General features: G+C 46.6%; 3 protein-coding genes across 8 annotated transcripts; all 3 read left to right on the top strand.

Annotated features, from left to right (window-relative positions):
- The first annotated feature begins 3,311 nt into the window (after window positions 1–3,311).
- On the top strand, window positions 3,312–9,046 carry ccdc120b (coiled-coil domain containing 120b). 2 transcript variants are annotated; one of them, XM_029151012.3, is made up of 10 exons: window positions 3,312–3,352; window positions 3,423–3,522; window positions 3,951–4,081; window positions 4,522–4,623; window positions 4,703–4,823; window positions 4,901–4,960; window positions 5,078–5,231; window positions 5,306–5,407; window positions 5,587–6,630; window positions 6,915–9,046. In XM_029151012.3, exons 2-10 carry the CDS (start codon window positions 3,474–3,476, stop codon window positions 7,000–7,002), a joined length of 1,851 nt encoding a protein of 616 aa, XP_029006845.1. In that variant the 5' UTR covers window positions 3,312–3,352; window positions 3,423–3,473; the 3' UTR covers window positions 7,003–9,046. The 2 variants fall into 2 exon arrangements, with proteins under 2 accessions (XP_029006845.1, XP_029006847.1); XM_029151014.3 differs by having other exon boundaries at window positions 5,330–5,407.
- An 846-nt stretch (window positions 9,047–9,892) lies between these two features.
- Window positions 9,893–15,579, top strand: LOC114855669 (SRSF protein kinase 3-like). Of its 5 annotated transcripts, none has more exons than XM_029151018.3 (15): window positions 9,893–10,026; window positions 11,047–11,285; window positions 11,369–11,477; window positions 11,579–11,666; window positions 11,783–11,870; window positions 11,947–12,053; window positions 12,151–12,301; window positions 12,417–12,442; window positions 12,517–12,573; window positions 13,115–13,481; window positions 13,554–13,651; window positions 13,954–14,061; window positions 14,156–14,225; window positions 14,953–15,045; window positions 15,161–15,579. In XM_029151018.3, the coding sequence occupies exons 2-15, from the start codon at window positions 11,060–11,062 to the stop codon at window positions 15,343–15,345; spliced, it is 1,773 nt and encodes a 590-aa protein (XP_029006851.1). In that variant the 5' UTR covers window positions 9,893–10,026; window positions 11,047–11,059; the 3' UTR covers window positions 15,346–15,579. The 5 variants fall into 5 exon arrangements, 4 of the variants coding, with proteins under 4 accessions (XP_029006851.1, XP_029006849.1, XP_029006848.1 ...); XM_029151016.3 differs by having other exon boundaries at window positions 9,895–10,026; window positions 11,028–11,285; XM_029151015.3 differs by having other exon boundaries at window positions 9,907–11,285.
- A 1,276-nt stretch (window positions 15,580–16,855) lies between these two features.
- Window positions 16,856–20,265, top strand: comtb (catechol-O-methyltransferase b). Its single transcript, XM_029151020.3, has 6 exons — window positions 16,856–17,007; window positions 17,942–18,113; window positions 19,159–19,276; window positions 19,465–19,658; window positions 19,741–19,872; window positions 19,957–20,265. The coding sequence occupies exons 2-6, from the start codon at window positions 17,943–17,945 to the stop codon at window positions 20,134–20,136; spliced, it is 795 nt and encodes a 264-aa protein (XP_029006853.1). The 5' UTR covers window positions 16,856–17,007; window position 17,942; the 3' UTR covers window positions 20,137–20,265.
- Window positions 20,266–20,664: the final 399 nt, after the last annotated feature.

Raw genomic sequence — 20,664 nt, forward strand, 5'->3', positions numbered from 1 at the left:
GATCCAGATTCAGTAGCTGTATTGATTTAAGTTAAAACACAGCCTATATTTAGCCTTTGGGCTTTATCTAAAGTGTCTTGGTGCTCAGTAAATTCGCTCAGGGAATAATATCTTCCAGCTTATCACGTGTTGAACACACACACTACAGAGGCGGCGCCATAGATAGTAGAGGGAATTCACCCACATTTCTTCAGTCTGGAAGCACAAAGGACTCAGAGTTTGGTGTGTGTAGAGTGGAGCGATGGATGAACATGGGAGGCTGTGGCTGCACATCACCAGCAGCTCTGACCTCCTTCCATAATCTACAAATCGGTTTAAAGCCTCACTGGAAACAATTCCTGACTATACAGGAATCCCACCAGGTGTAACAGGGTGAAAATGTATAGGAATAATCCCCTTGGACGTCAGAGCCGCATTCCTTTCTTTATTACTCCCCCTCCCTCCGTTTGGTAAAATCCGGGTGCATAACAATCGCCAAAATTGCTTTGTTTTAAAGGCGGCAGACGCGTTAAAGGTGCGACGGCGCAAAGGTGAGCGCTGAGGGCGGAAAGAAGAAGCGCAGCGATTGGTCGGTCGGAGCTGAGCCCCCCTGCTGCGCCGATAAGCGCCTTATTAGTCACTATTTAATGGATATAGAGAGCACAAAAAGATATATGGGGGGGGGGGGTCGGCTGATCTCCCTTAAGCTCGTCTCAGTTCTTCGGCAGGGGTCGGTCAGGTGGTGCGCGGCCGCTCGTAAATCCCCTTCCGGCGGCGCTCTCTTTCAAACAGGCTCGTCCGGTTGTCAGCGCTCCGCGTGCGCGCTCACCGCCGCGGCAGCTGTGTCAACACGAGGCCCCGCCGGCCTCACCTGTCCGCGGCGGCTCAGCTGCTCCGGAACACGCGCAGCCACCGTGACGCGTGAACGCGCGGCTGTACGTCACGAGAGCGGCGCCGCGGAGATAAAAGCGTTGCCCCGCGGGGCTTTTGCTGTGGATGTTGTGATCTAATATGTATGACCGAGGGGAGCTGTGTTGCTGCTCGTGAGGTCCCTCCAGGACCGAGTCGCCGCCGTTCAGCCCGTCGGACCCGCGCGTGAAACTTGGCGCTGATTTGCATTCGTGTGATGCGCACTGCGCTCCCATTGCCCAGCTCACGATTTAGTCAACGCGGCTCCCCCAGCGCTGTGTACCACCATCCAGAGCCCGTCCCTCATCCCCCGTCCCGCCCCACGCGCTTAGCCGACATGTGTCTGACGATCACGTTGCGTTCTCCTCCGGGTCTCCCTTTGATGCTGCTTCTTCGCGCGTCTTCCTTTATCTGATTCCTCCTCGTCCCGTCAGCTTCTCTTCGGAATGCGGGCGTCCTGTTTTGTTGTACCTTTGCTTCTGCTCACATCTGTGCTCCAGATGTTAAGGCAGTTGGCCCGTGACACGCACCGTCGTCTCAGGTGTGTTATTTGTGCTTGGAGGGCAACCTGTTGCTGTCCAGTGTTTATGGCGTTTGTTTAAATTCAGGAAGAGACTGATTTGGGGAATTTAATTAGTTTCTCAGCTTTCATTAGGAAAAAGTGGTTTTGTTCCATACCAACTTTCTCCTTTACATTTGCTCATGTGGACGGTGTGTAACTACAGCATTTGATTCTTTTGTGGTTCTCATACTCTGACACTGCTTCGCATTCACCCATTTGTTGGCACATTCACACACCAGTGCCAGCTCAGTATTGACCTGGTCGCCGGGGGCAACGTGGGATTCAATGTTTTTCTACTGAGCCTTTTGCACTTTTGGACGAGCACCTTAATGCTTTTTGCCTGAATGTTCTACTGAAGTGTTTATATCAAGTGCAAAAGAAAGTGAATGCATTTGTTTTAACCCAGAGCACTGATGTTTAAGGTCTGTTGGCCCTGTAAAGACACAAAAGGCCCATTTCAGTGAGTTCCAAGCCAGTGTTGTGGTTTGTGGACAAAGCCTTTGTGCGGAGGCCTCGCAGCCTTTTGGCTCCAGTGCTCAGCTGCCCAGCGACGTTCCAGACGAATGTCCATCCCTCAGTCCCACTGCTCTGTTGTTCCGCGGCATACAGCAGTGACACTGCATGCGCTTCCTCACGGCTCGCTACATTAGATTAGCTTCCAATCCGATTACTTCGCGTGTAGCGGGATTCATGTGATGAACTTTTGTGTGCCGGTTCAGATCCAGGACAGGGGGCACGATGGAGCTGAGCTTCCTTCACGCCGTTTCAGCTGCGTGATCGCCGAACTCCCCACCTCCCTGGAGCGAACGGGGCGCGAGCAGCGCCGGCGTCGAGCCGCTCCCACTAATTGGTGGATAAACGCTTCCTTTGGAACGCGGTGACGCCGGCAGACGGGCGATTCTGACTCGGCCCTCGAGGCCTCGCGTCCAGATTTGAGGGCTGAATGGAGTCGTTTTCAGATTCACTCAACTGGCAAAAAGGAGCGCGAGATGCTTGTTTATGGCAGCGATTTGTGAGCGGCGTTGAGTGAGCGCTTTTTGGCAGCAAATGATATAGCTATTTTTGGATGTCAAGTCTCTATTGGGCATTAGAGAAGAGGCTTTATTTGTAATAAATCTCCATTTTATGTGGGGGGAAGTACACACACACTGTACAGCTGCTACTTTTTGAATGAAGGCAGTACTTCTTGTTTTAGATGGTAAAACATCGTTACTAATAAGACATGTAGAAGTAATATTGCACAAAGTGGATTTTATGTAAGTCTTCTCATTTATGACAGCCAGGAAAAAAAACTCTTGCATTTATTCATGGCCTCTGTTCTTTATTCCACCGTTTTTGCTTCTGGCTCAGTTCCTGTAGCAGAAGCACACAAGCACACAGGGTTTAGGTTTCTCCCTCTCTGTGTCTCCCCATACATTATTAATTGTACTTATCCTGTCTCACTTTCCCGGCTCTCTGCAAATTAATTGGCCGCTAATTGCGTCTGAGAGCTAATTTTAGTGAGTGTGAATTACTCTCCTTCAGAACGCCCGGAGCCGCGCATTAGTTCGACTTTTGTTGAACTTTTCAAATCCTCTAAATGTTACGTAAAACTGGCTGAATGCTTATTGATATGTATCTGGGGTAGTTGGGTTTCTATGGCTTTCCTCTTGTATTTTCTAAATACAATACAGCAGATTGATTCCCTGCTCATCTTACAGTGTCAGAGTCAAATATTGTTTCTAACAGGCTCTATCTCTCTTAAGGGTTTGGCTCTAGATACCTGAACAAAGGCGCAGTTGCTCCCCTTCGTGGTTCCACCTCGTTGTATCTTGAAGACATCCGCGCTTAACTACCGCTGACTCGACAGAAATGCAAACATCGCCTCCACGCGTCAGGACAACACATGGCTGAGGCCGCGAGGTTAGGATCACACAGGAACATTTGTTGACCGACCTCGTCCACAGTAAAACTCCAGCCTCTCTCTCATTAGGTGAAAGCGTAGCTGGGAACGTGAGATTTAAGGCCCCTGGGATCACGTCGCATGGAGGTCAAGGGTCATCTGATCACATCCATGGGTTTGGGGTCTCCTGGTGAGTAGTAACGACGGCTCTCGGCGTGAGCTCCTACACTTTCTTGTCTGGACAAGCCTGAAAATGCCCAGCGGAGCTGCCAGCTCGTGTTTTTTTCTCCTCGTCAGCTCAACAGAAGGAAAACAAAAGCGTTCTTCTCATGGGAACAACTGAAATAACAGTTGTTGTTGTCAAGGCCTTTTGTTCACACGTTGTCACAACAGCTGTCAGACAGTCTTATCAGGACAGGGAGTGATTGCTGGTAGACATCATACTCACACTTTCACAGGTCCAAAAGATAGGCCAGAAAAGACTGACACGAAAAGACTGTTGTACAGAGTGAACAATAATTGAATTCACATGTAGGTCCTTCACATGGCTGTTCCAGTGGCTCAGCCTCCGGTTTTCCTGTTTTGTTGGAAGTGCATAACTTGCTGTGTGTTGTGTAGATGTTCAAGGCAGCCAGGACAGCAAGCTGCAGGCTGAACGGATCGCAGCTCTGCAGGAGAGGAAGCAGGCCCTGGAGGCGCTGCTCCACAGCAGAGTGGGGGAGCTCAAACAAGTGTGTCTGCAGGAAGCGGTGAGCAACTCTCACTCCACTTCTCAAACAAATGGCTCCCAGATAATTGCGGATGCGCCTCCAAGTTTAGTTTTAGACTTTGAACTGGGCTTCATGTTCATGTTACTTCATGTAAACTTTGTTGGGCCTTTTCCTCTAGAGCTGCAGCAGCTGTTAAGAAACCTTCTGTTTTCAGCTACATCCGATGAGTCATAGTGACTCCCTGCTACATGCAGGTGTCTCTTCTGATTTGTCCGCTTCTAGTCTAGTCATTTAAGTCCTTCTGCCACTGCTGCGTGTGATATACTTTATGACAGCAACATTCTGGCACTCACAGAAAGCGCCGTGGCCCATTTAAAGACTCGGAGACTTAGTGTAATCTGTTAAGTGGTGTCAATTCACTTCACACTTTGCCAGCGAGCAAGGATTTCAGTAAGCGGAGGCTAATGTGTCCTCTGCAGGAGCTGACGGGGAAGCTGCCGCGCGCCTTCCCCCTGGAGACGGGGGAGAAACCCCCAGTGGTGCAGCGCCGGGCCGGCCTGGCGCCCGGCACCAAGGCTGAGGTAAGCCCATGCACACACACACACACACACACACACACACACACACACACACGCGCTCTAACTGCCCCCGCGGCTGCAGGATGAGGCCGCCCAGCGGAAGCAGATGAAGGCCATCTTCGCCGGCACCCTGTACAGGCACTCGGAGGCCGACCGGGGCGTCCCGAACAGCAAGAGGACGGTCCACCGGGGCTGCCACACAGGTAGGACGCGACCACGGCGGCGGCGTCCGTGGAAACGCGCCGCCTACTAATCTGCACGGCTGCTTGGTGTCTTGCAGAGGACACGGTGATGTCGGAGAGCACCAGCTCCATGTCAGACTCCACGTCCCACGACAACGGTGAGACGTTGGTCCACATTCATATTGAATCAGGCTGATAGAACGAGCCCCTGTTTGAACATCGTGCTCTTCGCGGAGGTGGTGATGTTGCAATGACCGCTCTCCTCCCTCGGGCAGAGTCCTCCCCCAGCGTGGCGGCCGACCAGCGCTCCCTGTCCCAGCCTCGCCTCACCGTGGGCAGCCCCGACCACCGGATCAGCAGGAAGCTGTCGCCCGTGGAAATCTACTACGAGATGAGGACGCGCCGCAACTCCGTCACCAGCTCCGTCAGGTACCAGTGCCGCTGCTCCGGCTCTGCACGGTGGCTGCGGCTGATTCCTGTCAAACGCGTCCCTTTTTTCACAGCCCCACTCACTCTTTGCCGCGAAGCGCGTCCAACGTGGAAGGAAGAAGTGTCCCGGCGACTCCTCTGTTGGCCCGAACGGCTCCCATCAGTGTTCACGTCAGGTAACGTGTGGCGGTTGAAGCTTCCTCAATGACTGATCTGACTTAGTCCCGTAGAAACACCTGAGTGGAATATTTAGCTGCCAGCAAAGACACAAGCTCCTCATTTAAAGCTGTGTCCATTTACTGTGTCTTGCTCCGCAGCCTTCTGACTCCTCTCCTTGTGCCGTTTTGCTCCATAGGTCAGACGGGTCAGGTGGCACTGTGCTGAAGCAGTGGTCCGGCAGCCTGGATGTGCCCTACATGATTCCTCTGGCCCAGGAGGGCTCCTCCTCGGACCGCCGGGGCTGCCCGTACAGCGCGCGGGCCAGGCGCAGCAACAGCTCCGAGGCCCTGCTGGACCGCTCCAGCCTCCCGGAGGACTCGGCCCCCAGGAACAGGATGCCCCCTAGAGGCGGGCCCTACAAGAGCTCCGAGACGCTGACCGACGGCAAGCTGCGGCAGATCCACCTGGGCAGCCCGGAGAAGGACGCGGAGAGCCCGGTGGAGCAGGCCAAAATGCGCCTGTCCATGGGCGGCAGAGGGGCCGGCGGCGGCGGCTACAACGAGCTGCTGATGGACTACATCTGGGGGAAGCAGCAGAGGATGCAGATGCAGCACCAGCTGTTCCAGTCCACGGGCCGCATCTGGCAGGACGTGCCCTCGCCGCGCTCCTCCACGGCGGCGGCGGCGCCGCCTCCGCACGCCAACGGCTTCTCTCACTCGCAGGTGCACCTTCCCAGCACCGCGCCCCCGTACAGCCCCATGGTCCTGAGGGGGTCCCAGGCGGAGCTGCCCCGGGTCAAGGTCACCAGAACCAAATCTTGCGGCCCCTTTATTCCCCTGCAGCAACACCCCCAGGACGCGGTCCTCCTGTCAGCGTACGAGTCCCCGCTTCCTGCCGCCGGCACCACCACGTCCTCCATCCCCAACCTGCTCCCCTACCAGACGGAGCTGTCCGGCTCCTTCAACCGCAGACCCCCGCAGTTCTCCCTTCCAACCCCGGAGGACTCCACCCGAAGCCTGCACAAAGCTCTAGCTCTGGAAGGCCTGCGGGACTGGTACCTGAGGAACGCCCTCGGCTACACGCCCGCCGCCGCCAAGGGCCACGAAGCGGGCGTGTCTCGGCTCTCGCACCCCCACCCGCTGGTGCACCAGGCCCACTCGTTTCAGGGTGACGCCGCCAACCTCCACAGACCTCAGATGCCCCAGTCAGCCAGCTTCCACGGTCACCCACTGCACGGAAGGTCAGTCCTTCGATACCTTGGGGCTTTGTCCCAGTCACGCGCACTCTTATTTGTTACAGGCATTTGTTTCTTCACTGTCTTTCTCAGTGGATACTGGCAGCTAGTCTTCCAGGAGAGGACAGCTTTGTTATTCTGTTTCAGCCCGTCTGTCTGTCTGTCTGTCTGTCTGTCTGTCTGTCTGTCTGTCTGTCTGTCTGTCTGTCTGTCTGTCTGTCTGTCTGTCTGTCTGTCTGTCTGTCTGTCTGTCTGTCTGTCTGTATTGATTGGTCTCGCCTCCTCAACAGGTCGATGGAGTTCTCTCTCTATCAGGACGCTCAGACGCAGGAGGTCGCCCCGAAGGAGCCCAGTGCGGACCCGGGCACCCTCGTGTGACGCCGCACAACGCACACACGCGCCGCACACGCTCAGACCCACACAGTCACACACTTACGCAAACAATGTGACCTCAGCAGCAAAGCAAAACACAGCGACCTCAGCAGAAAAGCGACTGGAGACAAACTGTAGCCGGACAGTGTGAAAAAGCCTTGGCATCTCCCTGTGTTATAGCCCAACCCGACGATACGAACTTCACACTCTATATTCACCTATAGAGTCATTCTATACTTACTCACCGATATATATCTGGTCCGACACAAGCAGTAAAATCCTTCCAAATAACCTGAAAAGTCTCCCAAAATATACTTTTTTACAGAATATATACAACTTTAAATCAATATTTTGTATCTTCTGAGATATAAAGAACAGTTATATTAAAGAAGTAATTTATTGCTCATTAATCAAGTGATATAAAAAAATGTTACATGAGCTGACGTCCTTTTAAACCTGCTGGTGAATGTGTGTTTGTAAATGATATAAAAATGCAAAGCCACGCTTCTGTCCCCATGTCACAGCCATTTGTACCTTTCACGTTTGATAACAGAAACTGGCCATGAGCTGTAGCAACTGTAGCGGACGGCAGTGCCTAAATGTTTTACGCTTTGAACTGCCCAAAGCTCGACGCTGGTTGGACGAAGGCGCCTGCGTGAGGGCAGTTCGTGATGTCACTAGGCTGGAGTGGCTGGACTTGTGTCCTGTAGCCTCAGCTCAGCGCTGGCTGAGAGACGTAGCTTCCTCTGTGCTGACCTCGCTACTGATAACTCCACCGGTCTTAAAGGGCTGACGGCTTGTTTGTGACCTACTGTATGGCAGTAGCACATGACTGTATGACAGAGTATTTACCCATCAGATCTGTTTTTTAGACGTCATACAGAGCACTTTACGGACATCTTAAGCCTTAATTCCCTATGAAATAGTCGCCGTGATGACAGGAAGTAGGACAGGCTAGACAGGGTTCACGTCATCGAGGACTGTGACTTTTGTCGTCATCTGCTGAAGTTCCGTCTTAGTATTGGCATGTACAGTATATAGTGTGGTTGCAAAGCTGATATTTTATTCCTGTACTAACAATGTCGTTTTTAAACTAACCACATAATAAAGCCGTTAATTGCTGTAACCTTTCTGCTCCTTCCGCCCCCGAGCGAGCACGATGTAGAACAGAACAGAACAGAACAGAACAGAACAGAACAGAACAGAACAGAACAGAACAGAACAGAACAGAACAGAACAGGGCTGCTTCAGTACTGAATGACGGTGTGAGCAGGTCTCACACCAGTAAATGCGTTTATGAGAATTCATGCCAGCTTTTTGTACTTTTAATAATTTTGACTCATTTCATCTGTCTGGATCATGTTTTTTTTTAAATAATCCTTCTAAAAATACAGTCCTTTGTCATAATATATATGTTTTTATACATGAGTTCTGAAAGTAAAAACATTCAGAAATGAAAAAAACAACAACAAGACATTTGTCTTTGTGAAAACAGACCCTCAGATTCATTTTGAAGGTATTTTTCCATTTAGTCCAGTGTCGACTTACTTGAATGTATTTCTTTTTGTGAGTCATAAGTGATGTCAGAAGTGTTGTCTGAAGTGTTCGCATCCTCCCATCCAGCGTCATTGAGTTTCTACTTGGATCAAACCTAAAATCAAAGACCAAACTGCTGTGCACTGGGGGTCGTAAATGTATTTTTCATATTATGTACGCTGTTGAAAATAAATGATATAAATTTAGCTCTAGAGCAAATTTATTCAAACTACAGTATATTATATTTATGAACCTATAACATTTTGTAGCTATCTGAAGTAGCTCTTTCTCATTGGTGAGGGAATCGGTGAAGTGTGTTAAAACCATTTCATTCAGCAGTGTGTTGTATTAACGTCTGATTATTCAGATGTCTTTTTTCATTTAGGTATTTAAATGCAGCTATTTTTGTCTTTTTTCTCTCTTTATATCGAGGCCTGTGAATTAAGGCTTGCCCTATACTGTATGTATGAGATTGTGCATTCATTCTACTAAATAAAGTGTCATGTTAAAACCAGCTCAGAATCTGTCTGACATATTTGTTATAGGTCAAAGCAGAACAGAGCTTTTCTGTTCTGGATAGAAAGGTTTAATTAATAAAGCCTTGCTTTATATAATTATATTAATCAGTCATGCCAGCAAGATAACATTAAATCAGTAAGTGTAGCTCATTTGTTATTAATTGCACAGGCAATTTCCTCTTATGATAATTAGACATGCTGACCACAACATTGCTGGTTTAAATCAATTTTGCTGCTGCCTCTTCAATGTCTGTAATGTAACAAAAGGTGCTGGTACGTCTCATTAACATCTGCAGCAGGTGCTGTAGCTCTTGGTCTTGTTATCCTGGGACAGTAGTCCTCTCCCACACACTTGAGGTTCTTAGGTTTTTTTCAAACTGACTGCCCTAGATTCCCTAAAAATAATGATGGACGGTGTTGACTCTACACTGAACCTAAGCCTGCAATTTGACAAAACATTCCAGGAGGAACCTCATGAGTCTGAGCTGTGTGAAGCTACTTGGAGCAATCTAAAATATGAAACTGGGATGCTAAAAAAATGCTTTGTTTAATAAATAATGCCATCCGTCTTCTGTCATAGTTTCAGTGCCCAATTTTGAAAAGAAGAAAGAAGAAAAACTTATTTGTGTCCAACCCTCTTGTTGGTAGTCAAATTATTTGAAACCTGAGCACTGCTCTTAATTAAACCGTTTGTAATTGCTAAATGATTTATAATAATGGCTTGTTAGATGACTGTGAATAATTGTATAGAGGAATGGCCATCTGCCGACCTCTGGAAATAGACCTGGGAGCCTCACGGTGATGGATGTTGTCAGAAACACACTGTCCTGCTATTTCTGGACCCGAGCGGTTCTCACACACTAGAGCAGACGCGCAGAGCACGCGGGCCGAGGGGACTCTACTGCGCTCGTGCCGGCCTCAGTTCATTTCCCGCGTTACAAATATTATTACTTATATTCTACTATTAGTCACTGAGGTAAGTACAGGCTCCTCCTCTACTGCTGATGCGATTTCATCGCAAACGGATGAGGCTCGCTGGGATTTTGTTATCGTTAAGACCAGCAAGACGTAGAACGTTAGACGTTTTCGAGTACGTACATTATTTCCTGTAAAATCCTTCACATTAAAGCTCAAATACCGAAATTATCCGATCGTTCTTTTTGTCAAATTACCATATTTTTACGCATTTTACCTGAGCACGATGTTGTTATTTAATCCTGATTTAGTTGAAACTATACTACTACTACTACAATAACTATAAGCAAACCACATACAGAACATTTCTTTATAGATTATTGTGATATTTTTTATTAACCTAGTTAAATGTCTAATAATGCAATGTGCAATGCAAGTGAACGGTTTTAGCAGTTAAGCTCACGTAGTTTAAACACGATTGTGTCACAGCATCGGACAGCTCAAGTTAAACAACACTGATATACAGTACAGTACTGCTGGCGTTAATGTTGTGCTTTTATTTTGAAGTTCTGGTAAAAGGTTTATTAACGATGATTTGATTGATGGTAGATATTTTCCAGTTCTAGCCAAAATATAATAATAACAAAGTGAATATGTATTCAGAATAAATTTTAACAAACTTTAAAAAAATATTTTATTGTCTGAAACAAATTGATCTTGGTTGAATGTGATTTCATTTGAACTACATGTCATGCAGCCTATATTTACAACTGTTGTGCCCAAAGTGCAGCAGTTCATGCAATATCCGGGAGAGTTTAGTTGCAGCTGGGTCAGTGTCAGGAGCTATTTATGAGGAGATGACGTTCATGCTGCTAAAAATAAACATACACATTCACTGGTCCCTTTGAAATGTCACTGCTAACACCTACTCCAGACAGGGAAAACAAACACTAGCTGTCATATTAAAACAAGTAGAAGTCATCCAGGACCTTGTTCTATTTTTATACAGTTTTTGTTGTAGCTCTTTCTCTCAGTACTCCTGTCATCTACATTCATCCTCAGCTGTGCTTGAACCCATCAGGCTCCAGTCGGACATGTCCTCATCATATGCTGCAGCTATATCAGCACTTATCACAGCTAACTCCTCTAATCCACCCGTCAAATCCAGCCCACGTCCTTCTTGGGCGAGGAGCCCTCAGTCCTGCAGCCGCCCCACAAAACCTGCTGTCTGCCCCCCCGCTGTGCAGAAACCCCCTCGCTGCTCGGAGCCTCTGGGCGCTTATGAAGAGCAGCAGGAGAATCCTGCAGACTATGGCGTTGGTAGGTACAGCAGTGCCCTGACCTCCGATATCAGTGCACTGGTCCTGTCTTCTAATGCTGGTGGCATGCTGGGTCGCGTGCAGGTGGTTATTATCCTGTAGAGATTGGAGAGGTTTTTGTGGACCGTTACCAAGTTGTTAAAAAGCTGGGATGGGGTCACTTCTCTACAGTCTGGCTCTGCTGGGATATGGTGTGAGTACACCCTTGAACTTCTAACTTTTCCTGAATAATATATATATATATATATATATATGAACAACATGACTATGGATATTGTAACCGTTTCCATGCAGAAATAAGCACTTTGTGGCTCTGAAGGTGGTGAAGAGTGCTCAGACGTTCACAGAGACGGCTCTGGATGAGATTGACCTTCTGAAATGTGTCAGTGAGACCACATTTCTCTGTTTTCAGATGTGTATAGTACATTTAAAAAAACGTTTGGTGCCATATAATTCATTCAAAAAGTGATTGCTGAATATGTAATATATGAACCTCAGGTACGAGACAGCGACCCCAAGGATCCAAAACGGGAAACAGTTGTGCAACTCATCGATGATTTCAGGATCACTGGAGTGAATGGAGAGCGTATCCTTCAAAAACCATAGATTCTGCTCAGATGTTTAATCTTAAAGGGGTAAATTGTGACCTTAATTCCGAGTAGATGTGTGCATGGTTCTGGAGGTGCTGGGCCACCAGCTGCTGAGGTGGATCATCAAATCCAACTACACTGGCCTCCCTCTGCCCTGCGTCAGGACCATCCTCCGTCAGGTGCCCCCTCAAAACGCTGAGTCGCCGCTTTCCATTCTTCGTTCTGAGTCATCAGTGAGAGCAGTGACACCGAACCCATTTCAATTCCTTATCACAGGTCCTGCAGGGGTTAGATTATTTGCACACTAAGTGCAAGATCATCCACACGGACATCAAGCCGGAAAACATCCTCCTGAGAGTGGACGAGATTTACATTCAGAACCTGTCCGCCAGCACCAAACTTTGGCAGCTGCCGGCGTCTGCTGCAGGTTAGTGATGCTGTTAGACACAGTCACATGGGACTTTGATATTGATTTGTATTTGTTTTCCCTATACCCAACATCCGGTTCATTTTTCTCATGCTAATCTTTTACTCGTTGCCAGAAAAAAGAGGTTCCAGAGAAAAACAGGTGTGTAACGCCGTCATTGAAAAGACTGCATTGCCTTACAATGATGTGATGAGCAGCCTTTCTGTCTTCTCAAGGGTTTGTCCAGCTTGTTGGGGAAGCTCACTGGGGTTTTCCACACTCTTGGGGAGTGGGTAAGATTGACATCACGCTTTGTTCCTGTCCTTGCATTTGGCAACACCCCAAGCATCGAACGCACCGTTATATTATGAAGGACAAACCTTTAAAATTAGAGCATATCTCTGTCCTGATCAACATCAACAACATCAAGTGTCCTTCCAGCAAATACAAAGTAGCTCCTTTGTGAATCTTAGACCACTCAGTCACCATCTGAACCAGTTTATTGTCTGTGGTCCAGGTAGCTTTTCTATCACACACGACGTGCATGTTCTAATTAGTGTAATTGCTACAGTAAAAGCAAAACGTCTATTTTCTTTAAATATTTTAAATGGATTTAGATTCAGACCGATAAAGATTGAATAAGATAAAGATGGTAACAGCACAAATCTAACATGAAGGACAGTGTGTATAAAAAAAACTTCTGCGTTACTGTAGATATCTGTAGATCATAGGCACCAAATTCTATGCGAGTGCTACAATCTGCATGCCCCCTCCAAAAAAGTCAATAACTTGTTGATCTGTAATTGTTTCCTGCAACCAACTGTACCTGCGCAGTCCAGCAAGGTCCCTGGGAGCCCAATAAAGAGGCTGACCAGGAAAGACAAGCACCGGCGTGGACACGGGAACGCACCGGACCGCGCGCAGCGAGACAAAGCTCGCGTCTCGTTCTCTGACGACGCCCCTCCCCCCGTCAATCATAATTCCACGCTGCACTCTAAGCTCTCAGGACCCGACCTCGCCTTGAGGAGACAGACCCTGCTGTTTGACGACAAGCTGGACTCAGAACCGTACAGCCACAGACGCTCCATCTGCTCGTGGCACGACCTTAACGCGGCCGGACCTGTCTCGGGTTCTGCATCAGCGCTATTACAACACGCTGCGGAGAGAAATAAGCGACCGCTCTCAACATCCTGCCCCAGCGGTTGGTCTCATGTTTCTTTCTTGTCTTTCTAAATGTTATGCTTGTATAATAAACTGTCTTAATGTGTTTTAGGTGACAGTGACTTGGATGTACTTCTTGATTTACTGAAGCCCCAGAACGCTGATAAAATCTTCATTAAAATTGCTGACCTCGGCAATGCCTGCTGGGTGGTGAGTGCTTCATTCAACATGTTACAATAAAACACTTTCTAAACTAAAACCTATAGCACAATTATCTCATCTAACTCAGCCGGGTTCTATAGAGTATCGTGATATACGTTAATGGCATTCAAAGTATAAATCACTGACATAATTTTACATTTTGGCTAAATCACATGCACGTGCTGCATTTCAGTTTAAAATCAAGCTCCTATATTTGCACAGAGCTCAGAATCGTCCTGTGTTACAGTGAAGGTCGTAGATGTGGGAGAGTTTGTAGTGAAACTCTAAAGCCTCTCTTCTCTCGCTGTCAGCACAAACACTTCACTGAAGACATCCAGACGTGTCAGTACCGCTCCGCGGAGGTCCTGGTCGGCGCTGACTACGGCACCCCAGCCGACATCTGGAGCACGGCCTGCATGGTGAGACGGCCTCCAGCGTTTGTCCTGATTAAGTATGTTTAAATGCAATGTTTAAGTCTACAGTATGAATTCCGTCTGTCTGTGTGTTCTGTAGGCGTTTGAACTGGCCACAGGGGACTATCTGTTCGACCCTCACTCAGGAACCACATATACGCGAGAGGAGGGTTGGTTGTTCATCCCTTTTGGTGTCTGATTACAGTTTTTAATCGGTTGCTTTGACGCAGCCGTCCACTAAAACAACACATTGTCTGAAAAGTTAACATACAGGTCTAAACAGCGGCTCCAATGTCATAATGACACGTTTAATGTGACTCTAACTGTGTCACAACACTGGAAATATGCAACAAAAGCTAATTTTGCCTCCTTGCAACCAAATTTATGAACAGTCAGTCATAACACGGTGGACAGCAAAATACAAACCACTGATGTCATTTTAATCAGTGCTTCATTGATCGTCATTGGAGCCTATTTTATATTATATATTTTATATATTTGCTATCAAACTGTGGCTGAAAACTGAAATATTGTAAATATTACAGAAAATACACAAAAACTAAAATACAGTCAAATATATTGGAGGATGAGACACAGCCACTGTTGATCCTCAGTCTCTGCTTTAGACTTCCTCCATCCATGCTGTAAAGAACAACTGGTCTTACTGGTTTCTAATAGTTAGGAACAGATGGTTTCTCTTTGGTCGCCAAAGCTAAAACAATCGAATTTGGACTGATTGAATGATGTGTGTTAACTGTTTTGCAAAAGTGAGGAGAAAATGTGTCAATAAGTGGAACCTAGTTATGCGAAACCGGTCAAAGCGACCGATAAAAACTGTAAACTAAATGTGAATATCATAGACTGAAGTCTAATACAGCTGCGTCTCTGTCCGGGCAGATCACATCGCCCACATCATTGAGCTGCTGGGACCCTTCCCAACTCAGTTCGCTCTTTCTGGGAGGAACTCCAAACGATATTTCAACCGGAAAGGTAAAATGTATAAATGCATTCAAAAAACATATATTTAACCCACGTGCAGAAAACAAAAATACATCTATCTATACACTTTATCATAATAACAAGCTCAACTACTTTCTAACTTTAGGTCAACTGCGTCACATTTCCAAGCTCAAACCATGGAGTTTATTAGAAGTCCTGCTGGACAAGTACGAGTGGCCACAGAAGGAGGCGGCCCAGTTCAGCTCCTTCCTCCTGACCATGCTGGAACTGCTGCCGGAGAAAAGAGCCACGGCCACCGAGTGTCTGCAGCACCCCTGGATCTCCTCCTAGTGTCGCTCGGGGCTCGGTGGACGAGCGCTTTGTGGAGAGTGAGACCCGGGACGCGGCCGGGTTTGGGTTGTTTGGTGCTGGCATCACGAGCACGGCTTTCACGAAGATTTAGTAGCGGGACTCTTTGCCTTACTTGGTCACATTTTAATGGTAGCCACATAGAACTCAGGCACAACAATCACCAAAGGGAAGCTTCATATTGAACTTGACATTCAATAAAAACATATAGAAATGCTTTTATTTTGCAGTAGTTATTTCCAGAACAGAGCCTTTTTTAATTTATCAAGCCTCCTGTAAACTAATGGTATGTTTCTCTACGTCCCTTCTTTAAACACAGAGCTGTTTACATTGTGCATATAGATGGAATGAGACAGGATAAAAATAGACCATTTAAGGTGGACGTGTGTCTGAACAGAGGAGGGTCACTTGCCTTCTCTGTGATCATTACAGAGCTCGCTGTGGCAGTTTAATCAGTCTGACTGCGTGTCTACGACACACCACGCATGGAACAATTTCACAAACAATAACCATCAAATCAAACATCATTGAAATGATCAGATGACTTTCTATTTGTTAAACTTAATATACCTACAAGCTTCCCTCACATTAATCAGCAGTTGGTTTATGCTGAAACCTTTAAATGATGCTCAGTTGTGGTACAGACTCTTTTAGCCACAACACCTTGAAGAGGAAACAAAAGGTGAGTGTCTTCAACCACTTTGCCCTGAACATTTGTAGTTTGTCAGCATTTATTATTCCACCGCATGTTTTTATCTACAGGATCACCCGCTCTCTGTTGCTTTTTATGGTTTGGATATCATTACCTGCCTCCCTTCAAACTGAACATCATCGTATCTCATCCAGTCAATTGTAATTCGTTCATGTTTAGTGTTGCCCTGACATTCTTTGATGCACACTTACCTGCAGCCTTCTCTTACAGATTGACAGATAGATTCTGTTTGCATTTGTTTTTTTTAATAAAATATTAAATATGCTTTTATTTATATATACAATCTGTTTATTGGGTCCTGCCACAATCCATAACAGGCATATTAGACTGTACAGTTGTACACTGAAAGTACTGAAACTAATGGTTATGTATTTCTAAAAGTTAGGATAAATTTCAAATAATAAAAAAATAAATATAAATATTACATAATTTATTTAATTACTGAATCAAATGCAAATTTTGTGACAGCTTTTGAGGGGGGGTGGGGCTCTGCCACAATCTAAACCATGTCACAAAATGGCCCCTTAAAGGTTGTGACCCAGTGAAGTTAGTTCAGCCCGCGCTGACTGCCTTGTGGCAGAAGAACTTGTTTATGTGCTAATGTTTCTGTTTTAAGCACCTGCACCGAATGGATAGCAGCAGTTGCTACAGCGACGAGGGTCACGACTAATAAAACAATGAATGCTAAGCAGGGATTATTGTCTTCTTTTTGCTGTGCGTGCGTGTGTGTGTGTGCATGTGCGAGAGCAAGATTTTGCTTGTTATGCATTCCCTGCATGCTTGCGTTCAGCAGAGCCCTGAGAGGGGGATGGAAGGAGGAGGGGAGGAGTTAGTCTCCTGTAAACGCGGGCATATGTTCTCCAAACTCAACCAACCCTCCACTGGCTGCAGGAAGGGGTGAGAGGAGCACAGGGAGCGCTGCCTGCCCACGCGTAAGTCTCGTTTTCTGTTGGGATTCAGACCTTTTTAGTGATGCTTGAGCTCTTACTATTGTGCCCAACAATTATCTGTTAATGTCTTGCTCAAGCGAGAGAACCGCTTCTTCTAATTCCTCTTTTGAGTATGTAGCGGTGGGGACACTGGGTGGAAATGTCATGTCACGGCCAGCAATAGTCTTTAAAACAGAAATTTTGAATCTTCAGACATTATGGTTCGATTTGCATGGAGATTGAATGTGGTACGACAGCGCTTCGCTCTGCGTCTCACAGTCACCTCTCTGCACAACGATCACACACAACAACAAGGAGACACAGCAGACCCTGCTGCATATCGGTTTCTGATTGTGTTTGTGGATGATAGGATGGAGCCAAAGTAAAGGTCAAAGTCCCAGTGATCTGCCTTTTGTGACACCGCTCTTAACCCCACACAGTTGCCACGCAACTCAAACTCCAAATCAAAAGGCATTACCTCAACCACCATTGGTCTTTCACAGCTGCATTATTAGGAAATCGTTTCCAGCCAAGCCTTTCACTTCTTTCCCACAGAAGGAGCCTTTGTTCAGGATGCTTTCATCCTCTTTCCGGGCTCCTTCTTCCCATTTCGCATCTTCTTAGAGAAATTAATTGCGTCTGAGAGTGGGAAAGCTGCAGCGAAGGTGCGGTGTTGCATATTGTGAGGGTTGCAGATGATTTTAAAGGAGATCGCAGAGGCATCACATCACGTGGAGGTGTGTGTGTGAAAATGAAAACAGGAGCAGCGCGGCTATTGTCCGCTGAATAGTAAACACCCATCTGATTAGCACAACACAAAGACGGAGGTAGAGTGAGAGAAGTGAGGGCTTTCATTTTCCATTCATGTCATGCAGATGTGGTCTTATTTCAGTGAGGCTGATCTGATCTGCTCTGCTCTGCTCTGCGTTGGTTGCAGGATGTGGCTGACTCTTGTTTACGCTTGCACCGGTGGAGCAGCTCTCCTGTACGCCCTCTATAGATGGGTGATCCCCGCTGCTGTGCAGTATCATGGAGGACTGGCGCTGGTTTGGCATGATGTTATTGTGGAGCGGGTGATGGACACACTGACCCAGTCGACTCGTCCGCAGGTATGTGTCTTCAAAGAGTCACCTCCTAACGCAGCCATGACTGAAGAACTGATGGTAACAGTGAGACACAGACTGACAGGAGGAGGTGTAAAGGAGAGAGCAGCTAAAGAAATGTGCTTGTTTACCTGTGTGTATATATGACATTAAGGTTATAATTTAATTTACCACACACACACACACACACACACACACACACACACACACACACACACACACACACACACACACACACACACACACACGCATACATATATAGTAATAATAATTTAATCAAATTAATCAGAACACATAACATCACAGTCACAATGTAATCTGTAATTTAACTGAATCACCAGTTATCCTGACATTCTTGAACTCACTGATGAACGTACAGCAGTCTCCCTTTTAAATATGACTTCTGCTGTAACTGGCCAGAAACCAAGGTTAAACTATAACATAAATAAATAGCAATAACACGCTAATAGTAAAATTTAAAAAAAGTGTCTTGGATTCTTAAATGCGTTACATTTGTTTTATGCTAATGTAGACAGGGTCCGACCTCACTGATAAGATATTACGTACAGTATATGTTGATGCAATATGATCATTTCTTTTGAATATTTGTGAACAATATGAACTGGTCTACACCCTCCTGGTACTTTACTTTTTTATCTTGCCTACGCATTCATAGTGTTTATCTTTATTTCATAATAATATCAGTAGTTTACTGTAAAATACTTTTATGGGTTGTTTGCTGAATGCAAAGAACAGAGTCAAAGACTGAGAATTTTGATAAATATTAAGGTTTTCAGTATTTTTGTATTTTTTTCAGAATTAAAGGCACATGGAATCTGAAAACTAAATAAATTCAGCTTTAATAAATATATTTAGTGACTCAGCTACCTGTAGCTCTGGTAACATGTGCAGGTCATGTTGACTGTGTACACGTCAGGGTAGTGATCAGCTGCAAAAAGTACATGACTGTGGTAAAACGCATACCGCTTTAGTATAAGTAAGTAAAGATACATTCCTAGACAAACTTTACAGTATCATTTTCACTCTTCAGCGGCTCCTGGGTGCAGTACAACAGAATGCCACCAGAGGAGACCCTCGCAGCGTGGTGAAGACCATCGACCAGTTCTGCAAACACAAGGAGTGGGCCATGAATGTTGGGGACGAGAAAGGTGTTTATTCCTTTGTGTTTCTGGGTTTTTATTTGGAAAAAATATTACCTTAATTGACCCAGCTGCATGTTCTTGTTTTTCTCTTTTTCTTGTTCTCTTGTGCTCATTCAAGCGGTTGTAAGGTGCAGTTTCCCCACGGTGGGACTAATGAAGGCATTCTTATTCCTTGTATTTCTGCTTGGCACCAGGCTGCATCCTTGACTCTGTGGTGTCGGAGCTCAACCCAGCGACAGTGTTGGAACTGGGGACCTACTGTGGCTACTCCACAGTGCGCATCGCCAGCCTGCTCCCCCCCCACGCCAGGCTTATCACGCTGGAGTTCAACCCGCACTTCGCCGCGGTTGCTCGTCAGATCATTGCTTGGGCAGGACTGCAGGACAAAGTGAAGCCCGGTGTAGTCACACGAATTAAAACTTCAATGGAGTAAAACTGTGCAGACAGGCCCACGTGTGTTTACTTTCTAGGTCCTGTTAGTGGAAGGCGCGTCTGGGGACTGGATCCCCAAAATGAAGGAGCAGTTTGGGGTCAAAACCTTTGACTTGGTTTTCTTGGATCACTGGAAGGACCGCTACCTTCCTGACACAAAGCTAATGGAGGCAAGCAGGTTTTTATTCAGTTCCTACAGCACCCTCTTGACTTTTTCCCCATCACACTCTGTCTATATCTGTCTATTCTATCAGGAGTGTGGCCTCCTCAGGAAAGGCAGCGTCCTGCTGGCTGACAACGTCGTTTGCCCTGGAACCCCCGACTACCTGCAGTATGTGCGCAACAGCCCGCGATACAACAGCCAGTATTTCAGATCTCACCTGGAGTACACCAAAGCAGAGGACGGCCTGGAGAAATCTGTCTTCTTAGGGTAGCTTCGTTTCAAACTAAATGTGTGAAGTTTTGATACTAATCAACTGAATCTGCTAAAATTGGGCATTAAATTGTTTTTTCTAACGTGTAATTAAATGTAACTTGAAATCCAAATAAAAAAGGAAAAACGAGTGGTTGTGTGGTTTTTCCATAAATGCCGCCTGATGCTGACATGCAGTCTCTTCCTACGCTGGTGCAGCAGGCGGCAGCAGTGATACCATGTGGAACTGTCATCTAATTGAGTTGATATGCTGCAAACTGATCCGGGGGCTGTTCTTCCAGGAGCATCCACTCAGATCAATAATAAATCTAATCCACCCCCATTCTGTGGTGCACAGACCTATTTTCTGCTCTGATATTCTCCACTGGTATGTTGACAGGTGTGTGAAAGTGTGTGTGTGTGTGTGTGTGTGTGTGTGTGTGTGTGTGTGTGTGTGTGTGTGTGTGTGTGTGTGTGTGTGTGTGTGTGAGTGTGTGTAAGTGTGTGTTTGCATACATGTGTGTGTGTGGGTGAGAGACAGAGAGAGAGA

Source organism: Betta splendens, chromosome 5 (genome assembly GCF_900634795.4).
Source record: "Betta splendens chromosome 5, fBetSpl5.4, whole genome shotgun sequence".
In the NCBI taxonomy this organism is placed as follows: domain Eukaryota; kingdom Metazoa; phylum Chordata; class Actinopteri; order Anabantiformes; family Osphronemidae; genus Betta; species Betta splendens.

Excerpts from the sequence above, each read along its gene's own strand:
- ccdc120b (XM_029151012.3), top strand. The coding sequence starts at position 3,474 with ATGGAGGTCAAGGGTCATCTGATCACATCCATGGGTTTGGGGTCTCCT. Across the intron at positions 4,082-4,521 it reads AAGTGTGTCTGCAGGAAGCG|GAGCTGACGGGGAAGCTGCC; the intron begins GTGAGCAACTCT and ends TGTCCTCTGCAG. Across the intron at positions 4,961-5,077 it reads CTCCACGTCCCACGACAACG|AGTCCTCCCCCAGCGTGGCG; the intron begins GTGAGACGTTGG and ends TCCCTCGGGCAG.
- LOC114855669 (XM_029151018.3), top strand. The coding sequence starts at position 11,060 with ATGTCCTCATCATATGCTGCAGCTATATCAGCACTTATCACAGCTAAC. Across the intron at positions 11,478-11,578 it reads TGGCTCTGCTGGGATATGGT|AAATAAGCACTTTGTGGCTC; the intron begins GTGAGTACACCC and ends GTTTCCATGCAG. Across the intron at positions 11,667-11,782 it reads AGATTGACCTTCTGAAATGT|GTACGAGACAGCGACCCCAA; the intron begins GTCAGTGAGACC and ends TATGAACCTCAG.
- comtb (XM_029151020.3), top strand. The coding sequence starts at position 17,943 with ATGTGGCTGACTCTTGTTTACGCTTGCACCGGTGGAGCAGCTCTCCTG. Across the intron at positions 19,277-19,464 it reads GAATGTTGGGGACGAGAAAG|GCTGCATCCTTGACTCTGTG; the intron begins GTGTTTATTCCT and ends GCTTGGCACCAG. Across the intron at positions 19,873-19,956 it reads CTGACACAAAGCTAATGGAG|GAGTGTGGCCTCCTCAGGAA; the intron begins GCAAGCAGGTTT and ends CTATTCTATCAG.